This window comes from Miniopterus schreibersii (genome assembly GCF_964146895.1).
Source record: "Miniopterus schreibersii genome assembly, chromosome: 18".
In the NCBI taxonomy this organism is placed as follows: Eukaryota; Metazoa; Chordata; class Mammalia; order Chiroptera; family Miniopteridae; genus Miniopterus; species Miniopterus schreibersii.
In genome coordinates, this window is record NC_138121.1 from 3,505,583 (window position 1) to 3,521,883 (window position 16,301).

At 54.7% G+C, this 16,301-nt stretch overlaps 1 protein-coding gene across 1 annotated transcript; it reads right to left on the reverse strand.

The window, feature by feature from the left end:
• Window positions 1-2,967: 2,967 nt before the first annotated feature.
• CPT1C (carnitine palmitoyltransferase 1C) lies at window positions 2,968-16,121 on the reverse strand. Its single transcript, XM_081119738.1, has 20 exons — window positions 15,877-16,121; window positions 15,157-15,311; window positions 12,819-12,958; window positions 11,459-11,630; window positions 11,174-11,275; window positions 10,956-11,093; window positions 10,125-10,202; window positions 9,787-9,894; window positions 9,599-9,683; window positions 8,827-9,022; window positions 8,525-8,707; window positions 7,858-7,963; window positions 6,566-6,682; window positions 5,901-6,065; window positions 5,552-5,686; window positions 4,842-4,994; window positions 4,472-4,585; window positions 4,245-4,337; window positions 3,900-4,021; window positions 2,968-3,181 (listed from the first exon to the last, which is right to left on the reverse strand). The coding sequence occupies exons 2-20, from the start codon at window positions 15,295-15,297 to the stop codon at window positions 3,061-3,063; spliced, it is 2,469 nt and encodes an 822-aa protein (XP_080975864.1). The 5' UTR covers window positions 15,298-15,311; window positions 15,877-16,121; the 3' UTR covers window positions 2,968-3,060.
• Window positions 16,122-16,301: the final 180 nt, after the last annotated feature.

Here is a 16,301-nt window from a genome sequence, read left to right on the forward strand (position 1 = left end):
TGAGGCCACTCTTGGCACCAAGAACAACTGTAGCAGTCAAGACCCAACCAACAGATAACTATTTTGAACACTTAAAATAGAATTTGATATAGGGGATTGGCTGCACAGGTGCTGGAAGGCCTGAGGGGCCAAAAGGAGCTGGTGAGGAAAGCCAGAGATTAGCATCAGCAGGAAGCCACAACCGCCCCAGGTGGCGATGCCGGGACGAGGGACTGAGTTCACCTGGTGAAAGTAGGAAGCACAGCAGGTCTGTCGAGTCAGGGCTGCAGCCACTTCTAGAGAAGCACCCCAAAGCAGAGACAGGGATGTACCCTGTCACATCCGCACCACATTATCCCACCTTCTGCCAGCGTCTCAGAAGACGCCACTGAAGGCCTCCGTCCTTGTGGCCAGTTAGTACCATAATGGCCAATTGCAGCAGCCACTGGATCCCCCCTCACTCACTTCAGTTGCGATTTCATCGCTGTCAACATGGATGATTATATACAACCAGGATGCCACTGCACACTGTGGGTACTAGTATCCCATTGAGCCCTAAAACCCAACTAAACCATCCCCCAACCCCATCTTTGAGAATCTGCCTCATGTTGCAAATATTGGTGTCAGTCACCGTGTCTTCAGGAGACAAAAATCACACCAGTTATTTCAACAGCGATGATTTCACATAAAGAAATGTTACAGTGGCCTCCCCTTTATTCGCAGTTTCACTTTCCACGGCCAACCGTGGTCCGAAAACGTTTAATGGAAAATTCCAGAAATAAACAATTCATTAGCTCTAAATTGGGCACCATTCCCAGTAGCATGATGAAATCTCATGTGGTCCAGCTCCATCCTGCCCGGGCCATGAATTATCCCTTTGTCTACCATCTCCGCGGGGTAGTCACTTAGTAGCAACTCAGTTATGAGATCGGCTGTGGTGGTATCACAGTGCTTGTGTTCAATTAACTCTCATTTTACTTTGTAATGGCCCCAAAGCCATTCACATTACTTTTATTACAGTAGAATATTGTTACATTTGTTCTTTTATTACTTCCTGTTAGTCTCTTACTGTGCCTAATTTCTAAATTAAACTTTATATCATAGGAAAAAACATAGTATATATAGGGTTTGGTATATATATGTCTGGGGTTTCACACATCCACTGGGGGTCTTGTAACATCTCCCTGGCGGATAAGGGGGCCCTACTGTACTTAGGTATAAAGGGTTGGTAACTAGGTAACTGAAAGGCAAAAGGAGAACCCTATGGTATCACGGTGGGACGCATACAGCAAGCAGCTGCTGACCCTGGGGCAAGAAAATTATTGCAACTAAAGGCCTGGGCGAGGTTCCCACGGGAGATGAAACTCAGGCAGCGAGGGGCGCTGCCCAGGGGGTGCCGGTGTGTCTGAGCGCAGGGGACCGCCGGGCCCTGGGACCTGGGGAAACGCTGCCGGCATTTTCGAGGGTGAGAAAGATTTGGAAAAACCGCAAACTAGACTCACCAGCAGCTACAAGAAGGAACCGCCTCTGCCGGGATGAAAGAGCTGTGCTGGGTGATGCCGGTGGGGGCAAAACGCGGACGGCCCGGGCGGAGAGCCGGCGGGAGGAGCGCGCCCCGCTCTGCCCCCGCGTCCTCTGCTGCCCCCTCCCGGCAGAGGGCAGCACAGCGGGGCCCGGCTCAGGCTCCCGGCCCGCGCAGGGAGCGGCCTGGAAGCAACAGGGAACAGCTGAGCGCGGGGGCCAGCGACGAGTAATCCAGCGCCATGCCCCTAGGGCCCAAATACATTTTTCAAAGAGTATTTTCCTGGATAGCTAGTCTGAATGTTGCGCTGAGGCTGTCTATCCAAATGGCATTTTTAATGCAAATGCCATCAAAATACTAGTTAGATTATTTTTAAAGGATTTAACTCAGTTATCCTAAAGGTCTTCTGAAGAAATAAATAGATGAGAGAAGCAAAATTTTTTTCTATAGAGAATAAGTCTAAAGCCAATATGGTAAAATATAAGGCAACACCAATCAGTGTGGTCCTGAAAGATTTAAAAAAATGAGAGCCCGGCGGCGTGGCTCAGTGGTTGGGCATCGACCTATGAGCCAGGAGGTCACAGTTGGATTCCCGGTCAGGGCACATGCCCAGGTTGCCGGCTGGATCCCCACTGAGGGGCGTGCAGGAGGCAGCCGATCAATGACTCTCTCACCATTGATGTTTCTCTCTCTCTCCCCCTCTCCCTTCTTCTCTCAGAAATCAATAAAAATAAAACATTTTTTAAAAGATGATAAACATTAAAACTATATATTTAACAAACATGCCATCATAAAGCAAAAAGAATAGTGAAATTATTCAAAATATTATTTTGGAGATTTAAAGTTACAACTCAGTGGCATTAATTACACTCACAATATTGTGTAGCCATCACTGCCACCTCCAGAACTTTCCATTGCCCCAGAGGCACACTCTGTACCCACTAAACACAGCTGCCTCGCTCCCACTCCTCCCTCCTCCCAGCCGCTGGCGGCCACCAGGAGCATCTCTGCGTGTGTTTATTGGCCATTTGTGTATCTTCTCTGGCGAAATGTCTATTCAAGTTCTTGACCCACTTTTGAATGGGGTTGTTTGTGGGGGTTTTGCTGTTGTTGCCGAGTCCCAGGAGTTCTGGATAGTAACTCCTAGTCAGATAAATGCTTTGCAAAGACTTTCTGCCATCATGTGGGCTGTCTTTTCACTCTGTTGTCCTTTGATGGATGGCGTTTAATTTTCTATTTTTTTTCTTTTGTCGCCTGTGCTTTTGCTGTCATATCCAAGAAAGCACTGCCAAATCCAACGGCATGAAGCTTTTCGCCTGTTCTTTAGCGTCAGCTCTTACACTTAGGCCTTTGATCCATTTTAGTTTGATTTTTGCATGTGGGCAAGGTAAGGCTCCAACGATGTTCTTTGCATGCGGGTATCCAGTTTTCCCAGCACCGGCTGTTGAGACTGTCCTTTTCCCCACTGAGCGACCGCGGCCCTGACCGCATGTATGAGGGCTTATTTCTGGACTCTCTATTCCATCCCCTTGGCCCATATGTCTGTCTTTATGCCAGTATCACACTACTTTGCTCACAGTAACTTCATAGAAAGCTTTGAAACCAGAAGCGTGAGATCTCCAACTTTGCTCTGTTTCAATATTGTTTTGGCTCTTCAAAGTAGAGTGGATTTTTCTATTTCTGCAAAAAAATGTCACTGGGATTTTGATGGGGATTGCACTGAACCTGTAGAACGCTTTGGATAGTATTGACATCTTAGCAATATTAAGTTTTCCAACCCAGTTTGACGGGATGTTAACAATTTTTAATTACGTAAGTGGCTCACATGACTGGCTTAAATATTCCTCAAAACACCACATTAGTTCACTCAATCAATGATATCACGTTAATTAGCCTGAATGAAACGCAAACTGGCAAGTGCACTGAAGGTGTGGATAAGACTCGTGCTCTCCAGAGTGTGGACAACCGGTGTCGGGGCAGCAGGAGCTAGGCTGAGAGCTTCTGGGGTTGTTTGACTGGGATTGGCCTTGGATGGCTGGGTTAGTGTGACGAGGTGGGAATGCAGGAAACGGCAGGTGTTAGGGGCTGCCACTGAAGTTGTGGCTGTAACTGGGAACTCACGGTTGGGCCCAGGGATGGATGGGACTTTTCTTCTCCTTCCTCCACCTCTGCCCAGCTCAACAGCATAGCAACACTACACACCCAGCTCACACATCTTTATTGGACCAGATGTGGGATTTCCAAACCCAAACCGGCTGCCTCTGTCCTGCACCAGCCCAGCCGTAGAGACCCTCCCACTAGTGTCTGAGGAGACCAGCTCCCCGTTAGAAGAGATCAGAAGTTGGTGGATGGCGTGGGTGCCCTGGGGCCCCTCGTGTGGCAAGGGAGAGATCCACACCTGCTCCTCGAGTCTTCCTCCCCTAGCCCTCTGCACCCCCGCTTAAGACGCTGCCCCTCCTGGAACAGGGAGGCCACGTCCAATAGCGCATCCTCAATGTGCTGACCCAGGCGGTGGGAATCCTGGAAGGAGAAATGGGTCACGTCCAGGGGAAGATGGAAGAGGGGCTCCTGCAGGCTGAGAAACAAGAGGGCTGGGGGCTGGGAACCTGGATTGGGGGACAGGAGGGGGCTGGGAGTCTGGGCTCTTAGGTTCTGGAGAGGAGGGAGCTAGGAGTCCAGGCCCCCGGGTCCTGAGGAAGGAGATGGTGGGGTGGCGCTGCTGCTGTGTTCCAGTGGCTCTCACCGTTTTTGTGCTTGATTTTTTGCTGGAGATGTGGAAGGTGATTGCGTCATTCCCCATGAAGATGTAAGAAACACCATAACCATGGTCATCGACCTGAAAAGGGACAGAGTGAGGGGGGGAAAAGAGCCCCGGGTGCCCTCCTCCGCCACCAGGAGAGCAGACAGCCAGCACCCTCCTCCCTCTGGCCCAGGGGTCGGGGAGCTGGGGTTGGGCCCAGTCCCACTCACAGGCCCAAATCCTCCACCAGAGGAAACGTAATCGGGGTAATTGTGGACGTCAAACAGGTGGCTTTGCTGGACCGGGATCTGGCTGGCGGCCAGCTGCCACTGCTCCGAGTGGACCTGAGGGGCAGGCGCGGGTCACAGGCCCAGTGAAGACAGGCCGGCGGGTCGCGCCCCCTCCCTTCTCTTCCCGTGACCACCCCTCTCCCCTGCCCCGGCCCTGCTCCCCACCGGCCTCTCTCCCCCCTCTTGCCCCATCACCCAGGCTGGGACCTCTGCCGTTTCCTGCTTTTTCCCGCATCAGCCTCCTTGCCCCCAATGCCTCCCTTCTCCCATGGCTCACCGCTGCCCCCTAACCCCCTCCCTGCACCCCGACCTGGTCCAGGAAGGGCGACTGCAGGTGGAGGAACTGGGCCACGATGTAGAGCGCGAAGAGGTGGCGGTCAGCGCCGCGGCCGCTCATGGCGGCCTTCAGCAGGGCCTGGTGCTTGTCCGCCGCCAGGCGGAACAGGGCGAGGCACTGCGGGTCCTGGGTCCCGGGAGGTCACAAGTCATGGAAAAACAGGAAGTGGGCTTACTGTGGGTCTGTCACACCCCTGCCTCAGCCCAGCTTGCAACACCCCTGCAAGGCAGGGACAGCGGCTCAGTGGGGCAGTCGCTGGCCCGGGGCACACCGCAAGGCAGGATCTGCCTGACCCTCCCGAAACCCCTCCCATTAAACCACCTAGGCAGCGGGGAGAGGGAACGGAGGCGCCTTGGGCCGTCTGAGCAGAGGTTATAGAGGGAAAGGGGAGTCACAAGGTCACACAGAGGTTAAATAATCAAAGAGAGCTGCATTGTGACAAAGGGCTCCCCCTTGGGTGCTCCCCAGTGTCCTGTGAGACCCCCATTAAAGCATGGATCACACTATGCTGAACTATCCCCTTTCCCATCGGTGAGCTCCCTGAGCTCAGAGTCCGGGCCTGGTTCCCTCCTGCCCCAGTGCCCCCCAAGGGGCCTGGCCCTCGGCGGGTGCTGCATAAATCTCTGCAAGTGTCTGAGTGAGGAGGGGAAGTGACCGAAGCCTCAGGCGAGGCCCACACCCACTGTCTTCTCTTTGTCTTCCATGGCCCGCACGAAGTGGCAGGCTTCCCGCGTGCAAGACCGCACCGTCTCCGTCCGGCCTTCCAGGAACAAGCGGGTCATGGTCGACTCGTAAGTCAGGCAGAATTGACCCCTGTCCTGGGGGACAAGAAGAGGAAGCTGTCATCTGGGCTCAGGAAGTCTTCACAGACTTGACCCAGCCTCCTCCCGCCCCACAGTGTGTGGCTGGGGGAGAGGAATCAGATGGCGAACCCACAGTGGCCAAGAACAGTCATGAAAGTGGCTGGAGGCAGGTCTTGGGGGACCAGGGAACCGAGCTCCTGAGGGGTTGGGGTCAGGGAGCCTAACTGACCCTGAAGTGCGCCAGCTGCAAGGCCACCTGGATGAAGCTGTCTGAGGAGAGCTGGCAGCGTTTGATGAAGCTCTTGCCAAAGTGGGCGAAGGGGAAGACGTGGCAGTCAATGTCCCCAGACAAGGTCTTGGCTCCCCTCAGCGCGAGAGAGAGGGACCGGTGGATCTGCCAGGAGGGAGGGAGCAGTGGCTGGCTCGGAGCCGGGCAGGGTTAGAGCTGGCAACGGGGCTGGAAGCGGCCGTGGAAATGGAGTCAGGGTTGGGGTGGATAATGGAAATGGGGACAAAGAAGGGGATGGAGCTGAAGGGCCAGGTTAAAGAGGGACATAGGGACGTCACTGAGGTCAGGACGGGGTTGGGGATGGGGTGGAGTCAGAGTTGGGGTTTCAGATGGGTTTGGTGGTAGAAACAGGATTGAATTTAGGTCTGGTGATGGTGTTGGGATGGAGATGAGTTTGGGGTGGGGATGGAGTTGGGGTAGGACTAGTCTGAGTGATGGGGTGGGGTTGAGGATGGTGCTGGTGGTGGGATGGGGTTAGAGTTGGGGTTGGGGATGGAGCAGGGGATGGGGTTGATCTCGAGGTTGAGACTGGGGGTAGAGATGAGTTTAGAGTCAAAGCCAGGAATTTCTGTTCTTAGAGGAAAGGCCCAGAAACCTGGACTCACCTTGTCTGGAAGGTCCCAGTGCAGCCGCTGGGGCTGGGGCAGTGAAGGGTCAGGATGCCCCTTGCAGTGGCCGTCCACCGAGTAGCCCAGCTGAAAGCATTCTGTGGCCAGAGTGAACTGTGTAAAAATGGAGGCGGTCAGAGTCCCTTCCTCTCTCTGGTCCAAGAGCAATCTAACCCTCTGGGCATGGGGTCAGTCCCTGGGAAGGAGAAACCCCTCATGTTCATAAGTGGGATCTCAGGTTCAAGTTCCTCGAGAGCAGGACTGATACTAATATCCAACTGGTGCTTTCTAACCCTGTACTTCTAATGGGTAAAGAGACCCCAACGGCTGCCCCAGCCCTCCCAGGACCACCTCTCAGCATCCACTCTGACTGAGTGGGGCCCACACCCTGCTTTTTATTATTGTCAAATATTTTTAAAATTGCTAAATATTTTAAATCAGCCCTGATTAAGCACCTATGACCCTCCAGCCTTGCATTCTCTTTATCTTACTCTAGGTGACATTTCCTCATTCAAAGCCGACATACAGAGACGATATGTGGACATGAAGTGTCTGAGGGTCTGACATTGAACTGAATTGAGAGCTTCACTTACCGATATCATCACAGGGAAAAAAATTCCCATTTTACAAATGAGAAACAGGCACAGAAGGGTCAGTACTGATCTGGGGCTGCTCCTGAAGCCTGGGAGGGGACTCCCTTCCCCTTGCACATGCCCAGTCCCCACTCTGGGCCCCAAAAACCCCTCATGCAGCACCGTGGAAGACTGGGAACCTGATAAGGGCAGACATCACCCCCTATGACTTAAGACTAAGTAGAATAGAGAAAATAGAGACTCGAAGGTTCTTAGTAGTGGATTAGACTTAAAGATCAAAGAAAATCCAGTCCTTTCCCCTGATGGAGGGGAAACTCAGGTTCAAAGGAGGGGAGTAACTTGCCCAAGGCCACACAGCCAGCCAGAGCTGAAGGAGGGTTGTGATTCAGTGGGATGTGATTCAAAGGCCTCCCATTCTGGCCTCAGAAAATTCTGGATTCATAGCCCCCCCCCCCCCCCCGCTCTGCAACTCCTGGCTCTGTGGCTCTGGGCAAGTCACCTCCCTTCTCTGAGCCCCAATTGCCCATTTGTCAAAAGAAGATCATAATCCCAGGCCTCTTTCTTTGCTGGGTGGCCCTGGTCCAGCCTCTGCCTCTCTCTGAGCTTCTACTTTTCTTCTGACACTAAGTCCCTGACAAGGAAGGTCTTTGGAAATGGGGTGGTGGTCCCCAGGGTGGGGTGGGCTAGCTGCCGTACCTCCCACATGTGTCCTGAGATGGGGCAGTCAGCCCACGAGTGCTCCACGCTGAGGCCCAGCTTCCCATTGGAGAAGACGATGAGGGTGAAGGATTTGTCATACCAGCTGCAGGCAGAGTTCAGAGTGGTCACCACAGGGGGCTAGGAGGGAACTTGGGGTGCTCTCGGAGGGACTTGTGGAGATTTTGGAGTGGGGAGACTTTTCTGGAATCAGGGCTGGTGTGGGGATCTCTAAGAGGGCAGGGTCTCCACTGGTGGCGCTGGATGGGCTCTGAGACCTGTCTAAGGTTTGAAGAGTTGAGGAATTTTGAGGGAATGTGCCACGTAAGGTGCAAGGCTTACGGGGTGCTGGGGAGGTTTGGGAGACTTTCCCAGGGGCCGCACAAGTCAGTGATGCCTGGTGGGCATCCAGGAAGTTGTCTGGGGATCTCCGGCTCTGGGGTTTGGGGTCTCAGGGTTTGGAGTCCTGGTCATAGGGGTTCTCTAGGTTAGAGATCCCCAGGTCTCAATGCGTTGAGTCTGGGGTCCTCAGATCAAGGGGGCCCTTGGACCTGGAGATGCGGAGGTCTGGGGCCCAGGGTCTGCTTGTCTAGTGCCCAGAGTCTTAGCTCCAAACACTGGGATCCCTGCAGGTCGGGGTGGGGTCCAAGTCTGGGGGCTGACCTACCGGTCGTGGCCGCTGCCAGCCAGCAGGGCGTGGGCGTAGGCATCCAAGGACGCAGCGGGGTCCTCCCTGGTGAGCCCCGCGGGCTCCGAGTCCAGTGACACAAAGAAAGCGGCCCCTTCCACAGCCTCCAGAGCATCCTCTGCCCGGCTCTTCAGGGACCTCCGCACCTGGGCCCACATGTCCCTGTTGGGGGACGTGCCTGAGCCCTTCGCCCTGCTCAGCCTTCACCGGGACCCCAGCCCTGCGCTTCCCTAAGTTCGGGTTGGCAGCTGGGCCTTGGGGCCCCCTGATCCCACCCTTACCTGGGGGCCGCGGTCAGGGCTGCCAGGTGCTCCTCGTGGGGGTGGGCGGGCGAGGGGTCGTCTAGGATTCGCTGAAACTGCTGCTCCAGGTCCCGTGGGGACAGCAGGCCCGTCTGGGAGTGGGTCCCCACACGGAAGAATCGGCCCCGGTGGAAGACGGCCACGTGTCGGCTGTCACGCAGGTGGCGGATGTGATCTTGGTGTCGCGTGGGCAGAAGTGTAGAGGGCAGGAAGGTCAAAAACATTATAAGAATAGGAGCAGCCTATTGTCCTGGCCGGTAGCTCAGTGGTTAGAGTGTCGGCTGCGCACAGAAGGGTTGCAGGTTCGAATTCCGGCCAAGGGCGGTGCCTGGGTTGCGGGTTCAATCCCGGCCCTGGCCCATGCAGGAAGCACCCAATCTGTGTGTCTCTTTCACATCGACATTTCTCTCTCTCTGCCCCCTCCCTCCCTTACACTCTCTCTAAAAAATCAGTGGGGGGAAATATACTCAAGTGAGGATTAAAAACAACAACGAAGAATAGCAACCACTCGCCGGGCACTTCCTGCGTGGCCTGCACTGTTCTAGGCACTTATTCCTCACCACCCTATGTGTCCTTATGATCCCATTTTAGAGATGGGGCAACTGAGGCTCGGAGAGGGTGAGAACTTGCTCAAGGTCACACAGCTAAGGAGAGGGGGCTGGGATTCAACCCAGCCGGCTGGCTCCAGAGCGCACGCTCTTAGCGACAACACTGCTCCCCTCTGCCAGTCAGGAGGAGACAGGGGTCTCACCTTTCTGGACCCCAGGAACACGTGTGGTGTTGAATATCTTCTCATACTGGGCGGAGCATAAGGGCCGCATTCCCATCATCAACGTCTGCAGGAGACCATGGGCTTGGGAACTGCCCCCCAGGATCCACGTGGGCCCACAGCCACAGAACCATGGCCTCTGTCCCAGCCCGAGGGGGTGGCCCTCTTACCGGCAGGATCTCCTGGCGGTTCAGGTGGTGGCGGTAAAGGAGTAGGGCGTGGACAGCGTTCCCTGCGCGAGCAGCCTGCACTGGCGTGGGCGTGACGTACAGGAAGTCCTGGGGGCAACGGAGGGGACAGCAAAACGCCTGGGGTCGCGTTTGCCCCTGATGGGGACACTCACCCCCAAATACAGGTGCTGACCCCAGCAGAGGGGGATGGTGAGTTCCAGGCTGTGCCTTGGGTCACTGGCCCTAAACCCCACATTCTACTCAGACATCCCAATCCTTGACCCAGGGACTACGCACCCCACCTCTCCCCAGCTCCAGCCCCCTTCTCCCCTTCTCACCATCATATAATAGTTGCTATTCACCATCAGCGAGTTTCGGGAGCGTAGGTACACAAATTCTTCCCACCAGTCACTGACCTGCGGGTGGGGCAGAGAGACACAAAGCTGGGGTGGCTGGGGCCAGCTCGGGGGGAGGCTGTGGGGGGGTGGAGCCCAGTGAAGGAGGCCAGCATGACCAGTAACTACCAACGACCTAGAAGATACACTCATGCTATGGAATGCTAGGCAGCTGCTAAAAAGAACAAGGCACGTAGAGTGAGTACCAAGGTATGCTGCTGAGTGGCCAAGGCTGGGCATATAACAAGATATGTTTATCGATCTCATCTGAGAGTTTAATATATATATATTTAAATACGTTTTTATTGATTTTTTTAGAGGAGGGATGGGGGGTGGGGGAGATATGAGAGAGAAACATGGAATAGTTGCCTTCCATACGCACCCCAACTGGGGATTGAGCCTGCAACCAAGGCACGTGCCCTTGGCTGGAATCAAACCCAGGACCCCTCAGTCCACCGGCCGATGCCCTAACCACTGAGTCAAACCGGCCAGGGCAAGAGAGTCTGGCTTTGAACGGGGAGCACCGAGGGAGCTCAAACTGTGGCAGATGACAGAGTGTTCAGAATACTGGAGAAACACAGGGGCTCTGAACACAGGGGCATCCGGGGCTGGGTTTGTATCATTGGAGTGTGAGGGCGGGGCTCAGGAGGCTCGGCTGTTAGGGTCTCCAGTGACAGCAGGGCCTAGGCTTGTGGGGGGCCGGGGCCAGGGCGTAAAGCTGGCCAGGCTAGGAGAGCAGGCTCAGAACTTTTGCCTTCCCGACGGGGGACTCACGTAATTGGACGCCCACCAGGATTTGAGCTGCAGGTGCCACTGCAGCAGCGACGCCTGCAGCCTGAGGAACTCCTGGGCTAGGGCCGCCGTCCAGTTGAAATCCTCGTCAGAAAGGACAGGCCGGACAGACTCCAGGTACTGAGGGAAGAGGCGGAGAAGCCGGCAGGCCCGCCGATGCCGCCCCCTGCCCTCCTCCCACCCCCAGGCACCGGGCCCACCTTGCGCACTGTGTCCTGCACCGACGGCACCGGCTGGCGCGGCAGGGAGCGCTGGTAACTGAAAAGCCTGGGGTGGCGGCCAGAGAAGATGCGGACCAGGGCCTGGCGGGAGGCAGGAATCCGTGGGCCACTGAACTCCTCGCTGGGCTGGGGACCTGGGTGGGGGGTGTGGCAACCCGCAGAGAGAATGGGGCATATACCCCCCAAAAGGATAGAGACCCAGAGAGAGGCGGACAGAGAAGTGGGCCCCCGGAGGGCCTGAGCAGCACTCGGCCCCTCGCGTACCAGCCACGTCTTGGTGGGTGAGGACATGACTCCGTGGGGTTCGAGGAGCCAGCCGTGGTAGGAGAGAAGCAGCCTCAGAGCCACGTGGAGTGTGAAGATCAGGGCTCCCCACAGGCAGGAAGCAAACAGTGCAGCTGCCAGGACCCCCCGAAGCCTGTGGTGCTGTCCTCCCCTGCGGGGGAGAGAAAGAGGGCGCGCCTGGGTCTCCTGGCCTCAGAATAGCCCTCCCCTCAGCCTCGCTCCACCCCTGCCCTTCCTAATATTCTCTGACTCTGGTCTTTTGGCTGTTGGTGGCTTATCTTGCTGAATTAGAGTCAGTCAGAGGAGTTTAGTTTCCTCATTTGTAAAATGGCACGAGCCTCTCTCCACACCCTTCTCCTCCCAGGACTGTGGGAACGCCAAGCTTCTAAAATCACTCCTCATGGAAACTGGTAGGCGTTTAATAAGTGGTATTTCTATTAAAGGACACTTTTCCCTCCCAGATATCAAGTTATACTCTAAGTGTGGTTTCAAAGCGTGGCCCTGGGACCATCAGCAGCCCCTGGGAGCTTGCTGGAAATGCACATTCCTGGGCCCCACCCAGACCTAGCAAGACAGAATCTGTTGGGGTGGGTCCAGCAATCAGTGTTTTAACAAGCTCTCCCAGGTGGTTCCAAATCAAACTCAAGTTTAGGAAACTCTGGTCTACAAGAAATCAACATGTTTGCAAAGTTGCAAACAGACATGGGAGCAAATCCCATCTGGAGGAGCTGGGGCGACTTTCTCCCCTCTGTAGACTGGGTAAATCTAGCCTTCCTGGAAATTTCTTCCTCTAAGATCTTCTCCTTGGGTCTGTCTGCACAAAATCTTGCCCAGGGGGACTAATCCAAGGGTTAGAACCAGCCACTTCACCTTTCCCAAAGCTGACAGCAACAACTGTGATATTACAACCAGTTCCATTTAACAACCTCCTTGCACCGTACTGAATATTCCACATGCATGATTTTGATTCTTCTGACCACTCTAAGAAGCAATTAGTATTACCCCCATTTAACAAATGAAGACCCTGACACCTAAATTGATGTAGCCTCTTTTACCTAAGAGTACAGAACTGCAGACTAGCAGAGTTCACACTTGCATTAGTATACATAACCATATCTGGACATTTCCTAGTTTGTCACCATCCCTCCTAACAAGAAGCAGCCAGGATAGAAAATGTACAGAGAGGAGAGAAGAAATCACCTCCTTTTTATTGATGCTATACCTTTATTTATTTGTCCCAAATAAAGTCTCTTTAGCAGGCATAGCACACTGATAGAGAAACTTACTGGGTGGAGGGAAAGGAAGTAGGGAGGTTACTGGGCTGAAGTGGGGAGCTCACCAGTCTGGCAGCAACTCTTTAATCTTCTCTGTCAGTCCTAGGGAAGGATCCAGCTGGAGGAACCAGGCGAGCTGGATTGTACTGAAGAGGAAGAGCCAGCTGAGGGGGCTGGCAGGGAACACACCAGTGAGAAAGTCATTCTGTGGGGAAGAAAGGGCATCTATTAATCCCATCCCATCCTCTAAGCATAATCCTTAGATATTGACTGAGCACCGAGCGTGTGCTAGGTCCTGAACTGGGTGCTCAAGATCCAGTGGGGAAAAGACTGATATAGATCCTGTGCTCAGGGAGGTCAACCAGAGTGCTAATGGGAGTAGACAAGGCACAGGAGCCCTGTGGTGGCAGGTTGCTCATCCCAACCCCCTGAACCCGTTATAAGGACCCTCCTTTTGCCTCTAATTTGTTTCCTGAGCACATGAAGCCCAGCATGGCTCACTTCTGTCACTGTAACTTGTTCCCTGAGTCCACATAGCCCAGCATGGCTCTAGAACAAGACCGCTAATTCTGGCTCAGCCTCTAGTTCTGCTCTTAACAGCTGTGTGACCTTGGGAAAGTGAAAGCACCTCTCTGGGCTTCTGTTTATTCACCTGTAAAATGGAACTAACAATAGGTCTACCTTAGAAGGCCCTAATGAGCAATAGTTTAAAGGGCTTGGTTGGTGTAGAGCCTGGGACCCACTACTACCCAGTGTGATTTTAGAAATGAGGAAGCAGAAGCCCAGAGAAGTTACTACATGCCAGAGGTCACACAGCACCTACATGGCAAATAAGAATGGCAATGCTGGAGTGGTCACTTCTGCGAGCCAGGCCTTCTGGTTAGACAGTTAATGCTTACAGCAACACCTTGAGGCAGGGACTGTCAAGGTTCCCATTTTATAAATGAATACACTGAGGCTTGGCAATGAGTCTATGGAACCACAGCTCTGGTGTTACTGAGGGCTCAGCCCTCACCCTCAGACCAAGTTCCAGGAACTACAGTTTCAGGGTGGCTCCAGGATACCCAAAGTAAAAGAGGAAGGACATGAGAGCTCCAAGTGACCATCAGGGAGAGAGGTGCCTCTGTGGTAGAAAGGAAAGTGTGATCATTATTACAACATTAGTTAATACTTATGTGAAGGTCTGTAGGGGCCACTGGCCACAGGGGACATTTGACTCTGAAAAGGGCTTCAGGTCTTGCCTCTTATGCATGGGTGACAGTCAGAATACTCGAGAATATAATTCCAGTCAAAGTCCATCTATAAGCGTAGAAATCAAAACAATGGTTGCCTTGCAGTGAGGACGAGGTGGGGGGCGCTGACTGGGGAGTTGGCAGAGACATTGTGAAAAGTCACTGTACACTTAAAAAATCTATGCATTTTTCTGTAGGTAATTATATCTTAGTTTAAATATATATATATACACTTATCTTTCTTCTTCATTGCAACTAGATGGAGAGCTCCATGAGGGCAGGGGTCTGTCCATCTTGCTCCCTGCCGTATCCCCAGTGCCCCAAACAGTGCCAGGCCCTGAACAAATGCTCCACAGATATTTGGTGAATCAATAAAGAATGTTATCAGAAGCTAACACTCAGACTTGCCATGGGCCAGGCACATTACTCAGTGCTTACGTGTAAGAATTCATTTAATTCTTGCAACTGTCCTGCAAGGAAGGGACCATCGTTACCCCTGTTTTACATGTGGGGAAACTGAGGTTCAGAGAGGAGCACTTAGGATTCAAGCTTATTCATGGCTGACCCCACAGGTGTTCAAAGGGGAGGTGACCCTGAGGCAGACATAGGTTCTGGTTAGATGGTGTCATGGGCTTTCTAGAGCCAGGGCAAGGAGCGGGAGTTGGGCTTTCCCAGAACTGGGGCAGTGGGGTTTGTAGTGATGGAGAGTGCAGGGTACAGACATTGGAGGTTCACAACTTGGAACCAAGGGGCTTTCAGGTTGGGGTGTGGGCTACCCAAGATCTTGAACAGTCTTGGGCTTCTGGAAAGGGGAGCACCCAGTTTAGAGACTGGATATGAAAGGGAAAGGTGAGAAATGTACCATGGGGAGGGGCCTGAGCTCTAGAAAGTGGGATGCAAGTTGTGTTCGGGGGTGTGGGGAAAGTGGGGGATCCCAGAAGTGAGTGCAAGAGGTCAATAGGGGTCCCCAGTAGGTGAAGTTGAGGATCCTTGAAGTGAGCCACAGACCAGCAAATAGCTTTAAGAAGTCCTGGAATCGGACATCAGAATTCCCAGAAGCGGATGATATGATCCCAGAAGCGGGGCCACCAGGATGCCAGAGGTGGGCCTCAGGCATCCCGGAAACAGGTAACTAGATCCCCGGAAGGAAACCAAGCCGCAGCCTCCTCACCCAGAACCGGGAGAGATGCCTTTTCCAAGAACGCAGTCCGGACAGATAGATCTCCTGCAGCACCGAGGCGCTGAGGTCCGCTTCCGCCGCGTCCGAGGTCAGTGCGGGTCGGAAGCCCACGGCCTGGTGCGCTTCAGCCATGTCCCGCTGGGGCCCTGGGAGGACGGAGGGTCATTCTCCAGGCCCCTGGCTTCCCGCTCCCCCAGGCCAGGGCTCCCGGGCCCAGCCCCTCCTCGCGCAGACCTCTGTGAACGCACACGGAGGCGGGAGGGATAACGCGTTAACTCCTTTTGTGGCTCTGCCGAAAATGTGGCGCGGGGACAGTGCCTCCTCTCGATGTAGGACTTTCAGGATTCAAGGGTGGAGGGGGACACCCGTCCAGGGTGAGTTACGGGGTCGCCAGCAAACATTAGTCCTGGCTCCCTCTGAAAGGAACACCTGCTCCACGCTGGCACTGCCCACCCCATTTCCGTTTCCCATTCCAAGGCAGGGGTGGGGTGGGGGTGGGGGGACTGTCTATAAATACATCCCCTTTGGGGTGGCCTAGCGTCCCCTCCCACACGACCGGGGCTGGAGGGGATGGGGGCAGGAGCACCCTACTGCGCATGCCTCCCAGCCAGGGATGCTTCGAGGACAAGTGATGGAGAGGCTCGTTCGCCCAACCCAAGACACAGGCCTCCAGACCCCGCAGTAGCTCAGCCCCTCCGGTCCGGTACTTACTACGCTGAGTCAGGGGTCCGCCGATCAGATCCTGGGGACCAAGCCCAATTACACCTCCCCGACCCCCGATTTACGGAGCCGGACCCGACTCCCACTTGCATATGTCCAACCCAGGGCAACGAGTCCACGACTTGGTCGATGGGCCTCCGGAGCTCCTGCACGCCCCGGCTTAGCCGACACCCAGGAACCCCGATTTCTGCCGCGCGTGTGCCTCCCCTGGTATTCAAGTCCCTGGCTCTATCCCCGCCCCTTCCAACTGCTCGGCGCTCTATCCCCGCCCCCTCCAACTGCTCGGCGCTCTATCCCCGCCCCCTCCAACTGCTCGGCGCTCTATCCCCGCCCCTTCCAACTGCTCGGCGCTCTATCCCCGCCCCTTCCAACTGCTCGGCGCTCTATCCCCGCCCCTTCCAACTGCTCGGCGCTCT